The sequence below is a fragment of the Chanos chanos genome, chromosome 3 (assembly GCF_902362185.1).
Source record: "Chanos chanos chromosome 3, fChaCha1.1, whole genome shotgun sequence".
Classification (NCBI taxonomy): Eukaryota; Metazoa; Chordata; class Actinopteri; order Gonorynchiformes; family Chanidae; genus Chanos; species Chanos chanos.
The window spans coordinates 3,679,778-3,695,793 of record NC_044497.1 but is presented as its reverse complement, the minus strand read 5'-3'; the positions used below and the strand labels follow the sequence as shown (position 1 = coordinate 3,695,793).

At 40.0% G+C, this 16,016-nt stretch overlaps 1 protein-coding gene across 1 annotated transcript; it reads left to right on the top strand.

Annotated features, from left to right (window-relative positions):
• Nucleotides 1-5,623: 5,623 nt before the first annotated feature.
• On the top strand, nucleotides 5,624-13,255 carry LOC115806371 (NLR family CARD domain-containing protein 3-like). The gene is made up of 8 exons (XM_030767046.1): nucleotides 5,624-6,049; nucleotides 6,131-6,350; nucleotides 6,551-8,351; nucleotides 8,437-8,610; nucleotides 11,114-11,287; nucleotides 11,372-11,545; nucleotides 11,632-11,678; nucleotides 12,732-13,255. The coding sequence occupies exons 1-8, from the start codon at nucleotides 5,624-5,626 to the stop codon at nucleotides 13,253-13,255; spliced, it is 3,540 nt and encodes a 1,179-aa protein (XP_030622906.1).
• Nucleotides 13,256-16,016: the final 2,761 nt, after the last annotated feature.

The window sequence follows — 16,016 nt, the reverse complement described above, 5'->3', positions numbered from 1 at the left end:
CGTTTGGTTGACCTGTTTTTCACAATTTCGAAATTTTTGTCTGTAGGCCTCCGGGACTAATTCATAAGCACGTAAAACGGTGGCTTTCACCACGTCATAATTCAAACTCTGCTCAACCGAAAGAGTGGCACATACCTCTTGGGCTTTCCCGACTAATTTACATTGTAGCAGTAGTGACCAAACCTCCTTTGGCCAATTCAAAGTAGCTGCAATACGTTCAAAGGCATTAAAATATGAATCCACCTCGGATTCTCTGAACGGCGGCACCAGAGCTATATGTCTACTGACATCGAAAGTTTGATGGGGAGAGTGCGGGCTCTGCGGTGTGGTAGGTGAATGGGGAGCGAGACTCGGCTGGCGTTCTAGTTCTAACGCTCTCACCCTAAGGTGCATAGCCTCCACCTCCAACTCGCGATTTCTCACCTCCATCTCCTTGATTTTTAATGTCAGCCGGAGTTCCTCAACAGTTTTCCCCGGCGTAGTGGATGGATCTGGGGAGACGGGCGGGACAGGCGGCGCAGGATCTCGGCGCTCCACATCAGCCTTTCCTGCTGCCTCTGTAGCGGGAAACCCACCAAACAAACCCTTTTCCCCCAGCTTCTCTACCAGAAGCTGTTTCAGGTCTTCTTTTTTAATATTCAACGGGGCTGGAACATTAAACAAATCGGCAATAAGCCGCAAATCCGCCTTCTTACATTTATTCAACTGCGAGAGTGTAGGATTTCTCGCAAACGAGTCCAAATCAAACTCCATTGTGCCACCAAAAAAAACCCAAAATGTCCACCAATTTTTTTTTTTTTCTTTTTCAATATTTTTTTTTAGATCCTGGACGAGCCCCCACTTGTTACACCCAGCCTAGGGGTACCGAGCATAACAAAAGTGACCCCCCCTTTTTCCTGTACCCAGTGATGACCCGTGCCCACGAATTATAATCCAAAAAGTGATTTATTTACAAAGTGGTAGTAAAAAGCTTCGGGGGTGAGCGCAGCCAAAACAACAAACAAAACAATCTATATTTCCCAAACTAAATAACCTGCTTTCCAAAAAAGAAAAGAAAAGGAAATACAGAAAACTTCCCTAACTCCCTAACGAAAAACAGGAGAAAAGAAGATCCAACAAAAATGGCTTCACACCCCCTACCACTACCCGAACAGTTAACACGAAAATATTTACAACTATATTACAACAACGAAAATCACATACACACATATAAAGTTTTACACACGATACAACGAATCTTTCTCCCAAAACACATTCAACGAATCTTTCTCGAAACACACACAACAAGTTATCAAATCGCAAACGAACGGGAACGGACACGGACAAAGTGGCCAGGACAAAACGAGAGGCAACTGGCATCTGGGTGGCGCGTCTTTTTAAAACTGGCGCCGTCAACCGTGGGCCAATCCTCGATCGCCACCTGCAAAGCAACACATTAAAGACACAGAGAAACATACGGGGAAAACACGACAGGGGAGGAAACAGCACCACATACAGGCAGGGGGAGAAAAACAACAGCACACAAAATAATACACAGTTATGACCATTTATGACTCAGGGTCATAACACTGAGAGTAACAGGTAAGTGTGTGTGAAGGAGAGAGCCTCTGTGCATGTGTGTGTGTGTGTGTGTGTGTATTTAATGTGAATTCCTGGCCATTTTTCATATTTAGTTCAGTGTTCATGTTACACATCTTCATCTACAGTCAGTAACCCCTTTGGGTTAAACCTGTTGACAAAGTAATATTAAAGAACTATAACATTATGTAATATTTACTGATAGTCACTGAGCCACTTTGCCACATAGGGACACAAAATGACTAAATATGTGTAAATAGTCTTAAAGTTTTTGTCGATTGCTTAAACACTGGAAGTGAATTCCTAGACAAAAGCACCAAAACCTTAACTTTGGTAACCATGTCTTAAACAGAGACACCAAAACTACAAACACATTTTCTGCTTTGTACTTTGTTTGCAATTCTGCAACAAGTGTGTAAGAAATCAGTAAAAACTGTGCTTGTCAGGTGGGGAGTGGTGGTGGACCCAAGCGCAAGACACATTGATGGTGGTGACATAAAAGGAGGACTTTACTTACAAAATATTGATAAATAAACAGGTGCAGACAGGAACAAAGACCAATAATAAACCAGGCACAGCCAAACAGAGTGTATCCAAACACAAACAACAATAGACAAAGGACAAGGCAAACACAAGGGCTTAAATACAAGAGAACTAAACTAGAGAAACAGGATTGGTTCAAGTTAACAATGGTAAAACGAGGTTAATAAACGGAATAAACAGAATCAGGTGAAAGGCGGAGACACACATGGAACAGGAGCACAAGACATTTACGAAGGGGCAATTTGACGCTCAGTCTTATTGTGATCTCTGCTCACGATGTATTAGAAAGCCGCCTGATGCACTGATTGTAAGTCGCTTTGGTAAAAAGCGTCTGCCAAATAACTAAATTGTAAATTGTAAATTGTACATTTCAAAATAAAAGTTCAGAGCAAGGTGCAGGCTGTGACAGTGCTATGTATTCAGTTTTCCTTTCAGGATTACTTTAGACAAAACTTTTGCTTTTCAGTCACCTTAGTAAATCATAACAACACTTACATATTAAGAAGAGCAAGAAAATCAATTAGTTGGTACTTTCTAGACATAACAGAAAAAAATATAAGGTAATATTAGCATCTGTAGTCTTAGATGTGTAGGCCAATCTTTTTTATACATTATTGTCTTTTCTCCTTTGTGCCCCGTTAGTGAGCTAACAGCCAATGTTCTGACAGAGGATCTCTTCCAGTGTGACATGTGTAAGGTGAAGCTGAAAGAGCTGAAAAATAGAAGAATAAGTCTTAGATTTGTCTGCATTCTACATTTACAGAGACAAACAGAGAAGATCAGAGTCTCCTACACTGTCCTGTCTGTCTATGAAAAGTGATGACTCCATAATCCATACAAGCAACTTCAGCCAAGAATCCTGCACTGGAGTTAAAAGGTTTGTAGAGTGTCTGAAAAACACACAGAATACACACAATAAGAGCAAAACTGGACATTGCTACATTCAAACCAAGTCTGTGCACACCTGACCAACATATCACAATGCATGAGGATCTACCTCAGGAGATATGAACAAATATTAACTATTTATCAATTCCTGCCTCTGTGACAGCATCACTATACTTTAACCAGGAATGCAAGAGCCCTGATTAAAAGTTAGAGAGGGTGGTTAAGGATAAATTTCCTCATTGAAAATTGAGGAAAATCTGCTTTTATATCAAGCTGTTTGACAACTTATCTACTGTTTTTACTTTTATATTTTAGGATCCTCAGTAGCTTATCCTAGTGCAGAGGCAATGAACATTGAACAAAAATGAACATTGTGTACATTGTATACATATACAATACATATAAAGACACAAATATAGAAAGGAAAAAGCACTTATTTGCTTGACTATAAACACTAGAGCCCGACCAATACTGGATTTTTAAGACAGATACTGATTTCGATGTTTGAGGATTTTAAAAAACGACAATGATATACCGGTCGATATTCTTTTTTTTTAAGAGACCCATAACATAAACAAAGGTGTACCCTGACATTTGTCCTCACCAAAATAATGAGACATAATGCAGTTTAAAAATAAACTTGTTTTGTTGCCATAAATAGTACTTTGAACAAAGGTACAACAAAATATATTAAAGTTTTGATAAATAAAAGTCAAATGCATAAAAATACAAAAAAGTAAAAAAAACAAACAAAACAAAACAAAAAAATACACACACACACACACACACATATATATCTGTGTGTGTGTGTGTGTGTGTGTGTGTGTGTGTGTGTGCATATATATATATATATATATATATATATATATATATATATATATATTTTTTTTTTACTTTTAATTCTGTCCAATGCAAGCTACGAAAAACCATTTTTCAACCACTATTTGGCACCGTCTAAAACATGCCATCTTAGACTATGCTGTAAGCTGACAGTGACCTGGAATAAACACTGTTGTTGAATGCATCTACTACTGCAAGACTGTCTGCAATGAGGACTTGCGACTTTTGGATTTCACGCTGCACATTTGAAAGAGGGGCTAGATGACTTTTGTTTGGCTTCCAAGCCACGTTAGATACTTGTTCAGCTCACGTTTCTCTACGTTTCTTTACCCTTCTGGTTTAGTAATTTCCAATGTACCGACAGAAACACCATTGCTTCATTTAGGCAGATAAACGCTATAGTTTAACCGCGCATTAACATTAGCTAGCTTTGTGGGTAACCTCATTTAGCAATGGGTAGCGTTATAAACAACTGTAACCGATATTTACGGAAAACTTTTAGAAGTGACAAGGGAGAAATGATAGGACCATTGTTTGTTTACTCGCTAGAACTGCTGCACTGTTTAATAAATAAACCTATAATCAAGTTTGTCAGCTGCTTAGCCTACACCACTCAAATACCCTAACATTTAGTGTAATTTTAATGTTTGACTGAAAGTACGGGCTTTCACATTACTGCAGCTAAACCAGGCATGGCTGACATGAATGTTGTCAAGCCTATATGGGCTAAGAGGAGAAGTGATGGGGTATGTTTATTATTATTTGAGTAACGTATTTCACGTGACAATTATCAGCTTACCATGAACACAGATCATCTCCGTCGTGGCCTACTCTGCTCGGCTCAGCCGATTGTCGTCATTTGTTATTTTCGCACATTTGTTGCCAACAATGGGTTTATAGTGTGCCCTCTAGAGGACAAACTATGCAATGACACCATTTATAACATCTTCCGTCTCCCCATTTATTTTCTAATTGTCATTTATTGGACCTTACAAAGGCTGATACCGATATATCAGCAAGTAGAACATATTGGCCGATAATATTGGCATGCCGATATATTGGTTGGGCTCTAATAAACACACCCATTTTTAAGACAATTGTTAGGGGAACTGCAAAGACACTTAACTAGCACCTATCTTAATGCTTGGAGTCTGGGGAATGAACTAAAGTAAGCAGGTTATGACCGATCCTTTACCTGATATGACTGTACGTGTTACATAGGGGGTGAAAGTAAGCCTGCTGATGTGTGTCAGTATTTTAACTAAAGAGATGCTCAGAGGACAGCACGGCCAAACCTGCAGAATGTGGGTGGCATCTCTACAATCTGTTCCAAGACACTGTTATGTTCGTTTGTGTGACTCAGCAAACCCAAGCTGTATCCTTGTAGTACAGTTGTGGTGGTGATTAATTGATGACTTCAGAGAAACAAAAAACATTCTTGAAGAGGGGATTATTGAAGGGACTGTGGAGACAAAATGAAACAATATGGAGCAATATGGAGGCCATATAAGTCTCTTGTGAGAGCACATCAGTTCTTTCCTTAAAGAGACCGAAATATCTGGTCAGGCAGCACCCTCCAGCATCTCGTGTATGTCAGTGACTTTCCTCACCCTGCTACGACCATAACCTAACAGTAGTGGATTGTCAAGTTATGATGTCTTTTCTCCTTGTCCCTACAGTGAGACAAACTCCAGGAAATGTCCATTTCACTAGGAATCATTTTATTCCTTTGTTTCCCTACAGTGTTCTGACAGAGGGTCTCTTCCAGTGTGACATGTGTAAGGAGATGCTGAAGGATCTAGTCTCCATTCCCTGTGGACACAGATACTGCAGACGATGCATCTGTAAATGGGATTTGTCTGAATTAGTACAAGTCCAGCAGGCAGAGTTCAGTCCTGTGAATGCAGACTACTGCTACACTGGACCTGGAGATGTGGCCTGTGATTTCTGTACTGAGCTGAGAGCTGTGAAGTCCTGTCTGACCTGCCCTGCCTCCCTCTGTGAGAACCATGTCAGGCAGCACCACACAATACCAGCACTGCAGAGACACACACTGGAGGAGGTGACTGGAGACCTGGAGCAGAGACTCTGTCAGCAGCACCACAGAGTTCTGGAGGTGTTCTGTAAAACTGACCAGACAGACATCTGTAAAGTTTGTGCAGTGGAGGAGCACAAAGGCCACAGTAAACTCTACAGAGGGGTGAGTGCTCAGTTCAATTTATTCCATCTGTACTTGAACAGCGTTATATGATACTGTGACCTTTCTCTTTGTCTTTGGTAGATCTCTGGAGTACCAGATACCGGAATCCAACTCAAAATGAAATTAAAGAAAATAGAGACAAAAGAACTCAAATGCTTTAAAAGGGAGCTGAATGAGGATTACCCAGGGTGCTTAGGGAGTCAGTGGCAAGACCTTGATGTGTCTGGTGTTGTTGAGAAAATGATAGAAAGCTTTGGAGAAGAAGGTGCATGGAGGATCACGTCCTACTTCCTTGATTCCGGTAAAACAGAATTAACTGAAATCACCATGGTTTTAGATGGAAATATGCACCCTGTAAAGGCTGGATGTAGAGCAGGCAGTACTGAGTTTAAAAGAAAGGAAAGGACAACAACATTAGAATTGTTAAAATAATTTAGACAAATTTAGGCGTTATGAGGCGTTATTCACAATACTTGATCACATTATTCTTTGTTTATGCAGCTGTTCCTCTGAGAAAAATCAATAAAGCCAATACAGGAATACTGAAGGAAAAATTTAAACATATAGTAGAAGGAACTTCAATACGAGGAAATTCAGTTCCCTTGAATGAGATTTATACAGAACTCTGCATCACAGAGGGTGGAAGTGGAAAGGTCAATACTGAACATGAGGTCAGACAGATTGAAATGACCTCTAAAAGACAAACCACCCAAGAGACATCAATCAAACTCAGTGATATTTTCAAAACACTTCCTGGGGAAAGTAAACAAATCAGAACAGTTCTGACAAAGGGGGTTGCTGGAATTGGAAAGACTGTCTCTGTGCAGAAGTTTATTCTTGACTGGGCTGAAGGAAAAGCCAATCAAGATATCACAGTCATAGTCCCTCTGCCTTTCAGGGATCTTAATCTGAAGAGAGAGAACTACAGTCTCATCCAGCTACTTCATCACTATGCTCCAGAGCTGAAAGAGATAAAAGACATTGAAGATGAGAAACTAAACTTGCTCTTCATATTTGATGGTCTGGATGAGTGTCGATTTTCTCTAGATTTTCAGAACAATGAGCTTTGCTGTGATGTGACAAAGTCAACATCAGTGGATGTGCTTCTGACAAACCTCATCAAAGGGAATCTGCTTCCCTCTGCTCTCCTCTGGATAACCTCCCGACCAGCAGCAGCCAATCAGATCCCTCCTGAGAGTGTCCACCAGGTCACAGAGATCCGTGGATTCAGTGACCCTCAGAAGGAGGAGTATTTCAGGAAGAGAATCAGTGATCAGAGTCTGGCCAGCAGAATCATTACACGCATCAAGTCATCAAGGAGCCTCCACATCATGTGTTACATACCAGTCTTCTGTTGGCTTTCAGCCACTGTCCTTGAAAATATGATGAGTGATGCAAGCACTGGTGAAATACCCAAAACTCTGACTGAGATGTACACACACTTCCTACTCCTTCAGATCAGTCTGAAAAATAAGAAGTACCATGGAACCACCGTGGAAAACTCAAAGAAGCTGTCTCAGTCAGACAAAGAGATGATTCTGAAACTGGGGAAACTGGCTTTCCAACAGCTGGAGAAGGGTAACCTGATATTCTATGAAGAGGACCTGAGAGAATGTGACATTGATGTCAGTGAAGCTTCAGAGTACTCTTCAGTGTGTACAGAGATCTTTAGAGAGGAGTTGGGATTGTACAGGGAGAAGGTTTTCTGTTTTGTACATCTGAGCATTCAGGAGCATCTTGCTGCAGTGTATGCACATGTTACATGCATGAATGAGAACAGAAATGTTTTCAGTACGATGAAAGAATACCATTATCTCTATGAATACAGATGCTCGCTATCTTACCTACATCAAAGTGCAGTGGACAAAGCCCTGCAGAGTAAAAATGGACACTTGGACCTTTTCCTCCGCTTCCTTCTCGGCCTCTCAAAAGATAGCAACCAGATTCTCCTACAAGACCTCATGACAGGAAGCAGCTCAGAAATTTTAAAGAGCAGCAATGCAGAAACTATTCAGACCATAAAGTGGAGAATCAGAGAGGAATCCTCACCAGAGAGGATCATCAATCTGTTCCACTGTCTGAATGAGCTGAATGATAACTCTCTAGTGGAGGAAATCCAGTCTGCTTTTAGATCAGGAACTTTGTCAAATAGAGAGCTGAAACCAGATCAGTGTTCAGCTCTGGCCTATATGTTACTGATGTCAGAGGAGGTGCTGGATGAGTTTGACCTGAAGATGTACAAAACGTCAGCAGCAGGTCAGCACAGGCTGCTCCCAGTACTGAGGACCTGTAGGAGAGCCAGGTCAGTTATGCTGCATAATTGTTAGTTAGTTCTAAGTTGCTCTATTTCATTAAGATTGTGTTGTGATCATAAATTCTGTCTGCAGACTGGATCGCTGTCAAATCTCATCAGAATACTGCATAACTGTGGCCTCAGCTCTTCAGTTAGTGAACTCACCCCTGGGAGAGCTGGATCTCAGCTACAATAACCTGAGAGACTCAGGAATTAACCTTCTCTCTGTTGGACTGATGAGTTCAAACTGTAAACTAAGGAAACTGAGGTGAGCAGTGTCTGTGTGAGCATGTATGAGAGTGAGTACGGTTTTATCAACAGTAGAAAATGAAACAAGAATAGTTGTAATAATACTGATAGCTCTGTATGATATGCCATCCTTTGGCAGTTTCACAGTTCTTATAGCTGGAGACAGTGTCATTTGTGATAGTGGGTAAAGTGACATTTAGTTAGTCTTGAGTCCCAGCTAATAAAAAAAAGAACACAGACTTTAGAGGCCATGGCACATGCAATAGTAAATGCAATAGCAAGCAGAAATGACTTCAGATATTGCAAACACAATCACAGATATACTGTTGAAAGTTGGATATTAGTCGAGAGGACTTCTGCTCTGCAGTTGCTTTGTTAATCATCAACCTTTTTCAGTTGAGTGTCCCACACTGTGTGTCATATGAAATTTCCCCTGCTTTTCCTTTGTTTCACAGGGTGGGATGTGCATTTCCAGCAACCTGCCTAGTTCAATGTCCTACTTAGTTGGCCTTGGATGCAAATCCAGTGAATACAGTCATTTCTACCAGTGTTCAACTGTTGTTTTTGATACGTGTGCTCTAATATTAGAAAAGAAAAACTGACAGTAAAGCCTCAACTCCTTACAAACTGCCAGAGAAATACACAAGTCACACGAGTTAGCTATATTTATTACCTGGATAATGGATTGCTGGATGCATGCACATCAAAGTCACTCTGGTTTATGTGCTTTTACCTTGCGTGAGACATATCCTAATTTGAATCCTGGTCACGTGTTTCAGCCTATATTTTAAATGAATGAACTACACTTACTCTCGTCATATAGAATTCTACTTGTTTTCAAATTTCAGTCTCATCCTTAGTTTTGTCTCCAAGATAGACCTTATAATTAAACAGTAACCTCTCATTTATGGTAATATTAATCATCACCCAGTGCACTCAGAAGTACATCAACACTTTTCATCGAAAATATATAAGCACAGCACTAATCAACAACTCATGAAGAAACATATTTTGCACAAACTGTCCAGCTAATTTCTAATCTGGTAAAACAGCTGGGCTATGCAAATGAACGGCCAGAGAAAACACCCACATTTATAGTATGATGACTACTATGTCATCTCATTACAGTGATTCAGAGACTTATGGTAAACTTGGAAATAACAACTTTTTAACATTACAGGTAAATGCAGACAGATGCTAGCGTATCAGACAGCTATGTTGGATTTGCATGGAAGATGTGAGAGATACTGTTAACACAGATGTTAATCTTTGATTGTGGAGAACATTACAATGATGTTTAACACAAAGAACAGTTACCCCCAATCTCTACTATTCAACAGCTAATAAAAACTGTATTGGGAAGAAATGGGCTGATCTTGTTAAGGAAGAGGAGACTAATGTGCTACCTGAGCAGTCGCGACCTAAAAAAGAAACTCCACTCAGAGCTAAATACCTTCCTTCATAATCCTTTAATTGACAGATTCCGATTGTCACTGCCATTTCCTCCATGACCTGGGCCTTTTTTAAATACAGGTCTAGGTGACTTGAACCTTACCAGGAGCATGAACCTTCCACGCGTTACGGCTCCCTGACCGCATATATAGGAAGAGACACATAGTAGTCTGCAACCTCTCTGGCCAGTGGCGTGGTTGTGCAAGCGACAGTGGCCAGAAACACACAGAAATATAGCATTACGAAAATTGGATAAAAATACTTAAACAAAAACAAACAAAAAATGCAAACTGGACTGTAATATCTACTATAAAACATGGAACAGTTTCACTTGTGGGCTACATAACCACAGATCTTGCTGAAGGTTTTTCAATCCCAGAGAAAAGACAAAAGACAGTAGTTGAAATGTTACTTCATTCTCTGCTTTAAGATTTGTTTAGACAAAAATGGTCATTACAGCCTCTGGTCGCAAAATGACTTACTGACTGTTCTGTTCCCTGAATGTAAATAGAGTTTGGCAACATATTACAGAATGATAGAATTGATTTTGTTGGGTGAACTCAAATCACTTATCAAGGACGTAACTCTATGTAACTTTATTTGCACTGCCTCTGTTCTGCTTGACCACAATGATCCTATGGTTCTAGTTTCAAGACTGCTTTATTTTTAATTATGTATTTTTTTAATACACAGCCTTAGTTCTCTTCATCCTTTACTGTTGTTGCATCTATCTTTGATGTTTTTATGCTGCTCTTGGCCAGGTCACTCTTGCAAGAAAGAATTTTAATCTCAGTGAGACTTTACCTAAGTAAGAAGTTAACTTAAGAAGTTATCAGGTGGTCAGGTGGACCCCTCTCTTCTTACATCAGTTTAAAACACTTGTTGGAGCCTCTTGTTGCTTGGCTATCCCTGGGCTTTTCTGCATTATGCATACTAGCAGATCAATTCCTACGCCCACTGTTTGAATTCAGAAGTACTGTAGGCAAGAGTTGGATCAGTATATTGCATGCTCAGAGATAAGAGGATAATATGCAAGTATGGGCACACACGATTTCTCATTCCTCACACAGACTTGGTGCATGCAGTCTGACAGAGGTCTGCTGTGCAGATCTGGCCTCAGTCTTGAGATCTCCCCACTCTGGCTTGAGAGAACTGGAGCTGAGAGACAATGACCTGAGGGATTCAGGAGTAAGACTGCTCTGTGCTGGACTGGGAGATCCACACTGTAAACTGGAGAAATTAGGGTGAGCATGGTCACAGGTTCAACAGAGAACTGAAGATAGTTTCTATAGTTTACTTCTAGCTACAGTAATACTGTGTTTCAGCAGGCTGTCTTTCTGTCTGGTAAAAGAGGAGAGCTGTGCTTCTCTGGCCTCAGCTCTGGAATCAAACCCCTCACGACTAAAAGAGCTGGATCTGAGCTATAATTACCCAGGAGACTCAGGAGTGAAGCTGCTCTCTTCCATACTGGAGGATCCACACAGTAAACTGGAGACACTGAAGTAAGTGCTGAGGTAAGCTGTCCAACTACTACAGTGTAGTTTAAACTGTGCACATCCTATTCAGTCTGTCTGTTGTTTCCCTACAGACTGGATCATGGTGGAGAATGCAGGATAGAGCCTGGACCAAGAAAATGTATGTCAAATTCAATTAAGTTAAATTCAGTTTTATTTGTATATGTGCTTTTCTACAATGGCTATTGTCACAAAGATGCTTTACAGGTTGATGCTCACTGAGGCTCTCAGTCCCAAGCCCAAGGTGGGGAAAAAGCTACCTTTGGCTGAAATAGAAGGGAACTTTGAGATGAACAACACACTCCAACACATACATAAAAGTCTATAAGATACAACAGAAGAGTGTAGCAAGAAGCAAATACATCTGAGGTCACTGCAGTCAGTTTGGGTTAGTGACTATATGGACTGAGAATATAGAAAAGTTATATACTTGACCAATTTTTTTTTTTGTTTTAGTTATTATTTACTCTGGTGCTCATTTGGACTCTGTCGACTTAGTCCCAACTTACCTTTAAGCTTGATCTTGACACAATTATAACCAGTCTTGGTGTTGGATTGGACAAAGGTGGTTTTGACTACAGCTCTGACAGTTAACTAACGGACACCAGAACCCCACCAACACATGGTGGACTAACAGGACATCAGTACCTCAAGAAAACATGGAAAACTAAAAGGATACCAACAGCACACCAATGCACAGTCAGCTACAGGAGGATATGATGGAATGGTCACAGCAGGGAAACTCCAGTTCACATAATAACTTGATCCAGTTCTGCTTGTTTGACTGTATAGTCATTTGGTCAAGATTGTGTAGCCCTAGCATGTTTACATGTTGGTTTATCTACTTAAGTATGTTGCAGTCTAGAACTAAAACATAAGAGTGTATTTGAATCTGAACACTTGTAGGGCTATTCAATACTTGAGGAACTCTGTAGGAAAATGCTCTGCTGCCTTCTTGAACTTTTCAAATTCTAAGAACTTGAAAATAACTTGAACCTTGTAAACGAAGTAGGAAACTGTGAATTTTAATCTCGTGTTACATGGTTTTCCAAGTTATGATGGGCAGGTGGCATAGACAAGAACTCACTGCTTGTCAGTATCTTTCTTTGCTTGACTATGCTACAGAATTCATAGTACTGATGTAACATTATAATGATGACTCTCTTGTCTACAGATGCCTGCCAACTCACACTGGACCAGAACACAGCACACAGAAATCTCTTTCTGTCTGAGGGGAACAGGAGAGTGACTGGGACTCCAGCAGAGAAGTCATATCCCAATCATCGTGACAGATTTTTGAACAGTTTTCAAATTCTCTGTAAAGAGGCTCTGACTGAGCGCTGTTACTGGGAGGTGGAGTTTAGTGGAATAACAGTTACTATAGGAGCAGCATATAAGATTATCAATAGGGCAAAAGATCTTCTTGGAATGAATAGCAGGTCCTTTGGCCTGATCTACAAGAGGAATAGATTCTCTTTCTGGCACAAAGATAAGAAAACAGATGTAATCTCTCCCCACTGCCCTTCCACTAGAGTAGGAGTGTATCTAGACTGGGTTGCCGGCACGCTGTCCTTCTACAGCATCTTTAATGACACACAGACCCTCCTACACACATTTCACACCACATTCACTGAGCCCCTCTATGCAGGATTTAGGGTCCCCTCTGGTTCCACAGTGACCCTGTGCCAGCTAGAATAGATATTCAGAGTGAAACGAGATCAAAAACACATATGGCACACCACTCTTGATCAGTTTCTCTCTCGGATATTTACACATTGAGTCAGTTCTTCAGACGAACTGTTTTAAGCAGTTAAGAAGATATCCCTAAACTCAGACATACAGAATATTTTGCTGAATTTATTCTGACTATTTTTTTGCTTTTGAAATGGAGCTGTGACATTTCCTTTAAAATTCAAGCAAGGAATGTAAGAGTGGACCCACGTGCAGAAAGGAAGATCAGACAGTTGGTGTTCCAAATAGGACTTCAGATTTTTAATCAGGTAACATAACCCAGTAGATCACATGTATTAGCTACACAAAAGTTTCTATTTTATCACACAAAAGGGAGCCTGCATGTCTTTCAGTTTCTTACTTCCTTGTGTCCAAACTGTCAAAGAAGTATCTGCTAGCTAGGCCTATGGGTGTATTGTGTATCCACTAACTCGACAGAATGACCCAGAACGTGAGTTAAGTCTTCGGGTGTCTTCAGATAGAATCGCCTGTTCTAGGGGAGCAGAAAATACAGCTGAGGGGGGAAAGCCCCCTCTGGCCCCTTTGTGGCGCTGGATGTGTGTGAACATTGTGAACATGGTCTCAAGTGGAGGACGAAACCGTGTGACACACAGGCTGATTGAGCAGTGAGCACAGCGCGTAGGTAGCTGGTAACTACACTGCCAGAGCTAATGGCTTATCTCCTACGTGGAGCATCTTGTGAAGTTATAGTTTAGTAGAGGTTTCACAAATAATGAAATAGGCTGCTTAATCTTTTGTCACACCAGCACCACATTATCATATTTTCAGGACTTTGAAAAGACTGTGCAAGAAACTGTGTCTATTCCGAAGAATGAAACAAAACAGACTTGGAGGAAATTGCCACGAGAATGAAGTCGTGATTTTACAAGAAAAAAGTCATAATTTCACGAGAACTAAGTCGTAATTTTAGTCGTAATTGGGGAAATACCCAATCAGGAGGGCAGCCTGTCGTTTGCATTGAAATGAGTAACATGGAGATATACTTTAGTATATGTTTCATGAATAATGAAATACATAATCTTTTGGCACATCAGCCCCACGTTGCGGCAGCCTGCTCTTCTGATCATCTTCTGTTCTACTGAAATTACCACTTACCACTTTATTCTTGTAATATTACGACTTTATTCTTGTAAAATCACGACCTTATTCTCGAAATCTCAGATTTTTTCCGCCTCAATGTGGCACTAATACTCCGTCGTAATGAGGAACACTGGTTATTTGAAATGTTTTTTTTTCTTTCTGGAAACAAATAATTTTTAAAAACCCACTATTTGTGCTTTACGAATACCCTATTCGGATTCGGCTCCACGCCTAGTATGCATGCAAGTATGTATGTATTTCTGTCTGTCCACCTGTCTGTCTGTGTACCTGTCTGTCTTTCTCCCTAATCTGTCTGTCTCTCTGTCTGTCTATCTATCTATCTTTCTGTCTGTCTCTCTCTGTGTGTGTGTGTGTGTGTGTTAATATTCCTGGTGTATTGTTCAGAGCTATATGAGTACTCACGATTTTTTAACAAGTCCCAGATACAGTACATTTGATGTGTTGCCTGAATCCAGTACCTACTGTCTGCAAACAGGACCACTTTGCTCTGAGTGAAAACTGCAGTGCCTTTAAAGAGAAAAGAGCCAATCAGGCATCTGTTCCATGTCTCATTTGACTTGCTGTCGGTCAAGGCCCCATTTCACATATCAGATGCCCAAAATATGTCTGTATTTGTGCAAGAACTTGTCTATCAACAAAGTTACATGCAACAGTCAGCAAAGATCCATTACAAACCAGGAGGTAATAATGTTATATATGCTTTTATATAAGTAATTTAAGGCTGTAACAGCAGCCTGATCAAGTCCTGATTGAAATATTACAATTAAACAATGTTTTTTTCCATGCAATGTGTATTCTTATTTTAGAAATGACATGCATTACATTACACTCTTACGTTAACACATCCAGCACTTCGAGGAGGAGGACAAAATACACAAAGCATTATATATCTAAAGAGCTTGTAATATAGACACACACACACACACATACCTGACAAGCCCATAAAGCCAGAAACAACACAAAATGAATACCCTCACACATTTAGAAGATAAGAGCAGAAGACAATGGGGCAATGGGCAACATAAAGGAAAGCACATTAAACATTTGGTTTGGATCTGTCACTTAAGCGCTGTGTTGAAGTTCAGCAAATTAGTTAATTAAAAAAAACAGAAGAGAAGGGAAGAAGTGTGGTACTTTTTTTTTTTTTTTTAAAAAAAACTTCTTTATTGAACACAATTCAGCTTGAACATTGCCTTGGAACAACAGACAGGGGAGATAAAAATACGAAAGGTAACTACCAACATTAATGAACCAGCTCAAATAGAATTTAAAGGAAAAGGAAAAAAGGAAAGACATCTTGGCTAAAAGGCTAAACAGAAATATGCAAGTAATTAAATACATAAATATTTGAAGAAATAAGATTAAGGTAATAACAAATACAGTGCGGTGCATGGCTGTACAGTTTGGTCTTCAAAGCGTATTCATAAAAAGTAGAGTGATCTATAGGGGATTTACAAACACTTTGTCATAGTGTTAGCAAAGATGTAGCTTTTTGGTTATTCATTAGTTTACATGTTTTAATAAAGAAATCAAATTCTGCACAAAACTGATGTACAGTAAGAGTAGCTGATGCAAATTTCTGTTCATGAATATAAAACTTAGCCAT

Bases quoted from the DNA above. Each gene is read 5' to 3' on its own strand.
- LOC115806371 (XM_030767046.1), top strand. From the start codon at position 5,624: ATGTGTAAGGAGATGCTGAAGGATCTAGTCTCCATTCCCTGTGGACAC. The intron at 8,352-8,436 runs GTCAGTTATGCT...TTCTGTCTGCAG, and splicing joins AGGACCTGTAGGAGAGCCAG to ACTGGATCGCTGTCAAATCT. The intron at 11,679-12,731 runs GTATGTCAAATT...TCTTGTCTACAG, and splicing joins AGAGCCTGGACCAAGAAAAT to ATGCCTGCCAACTCACACTG.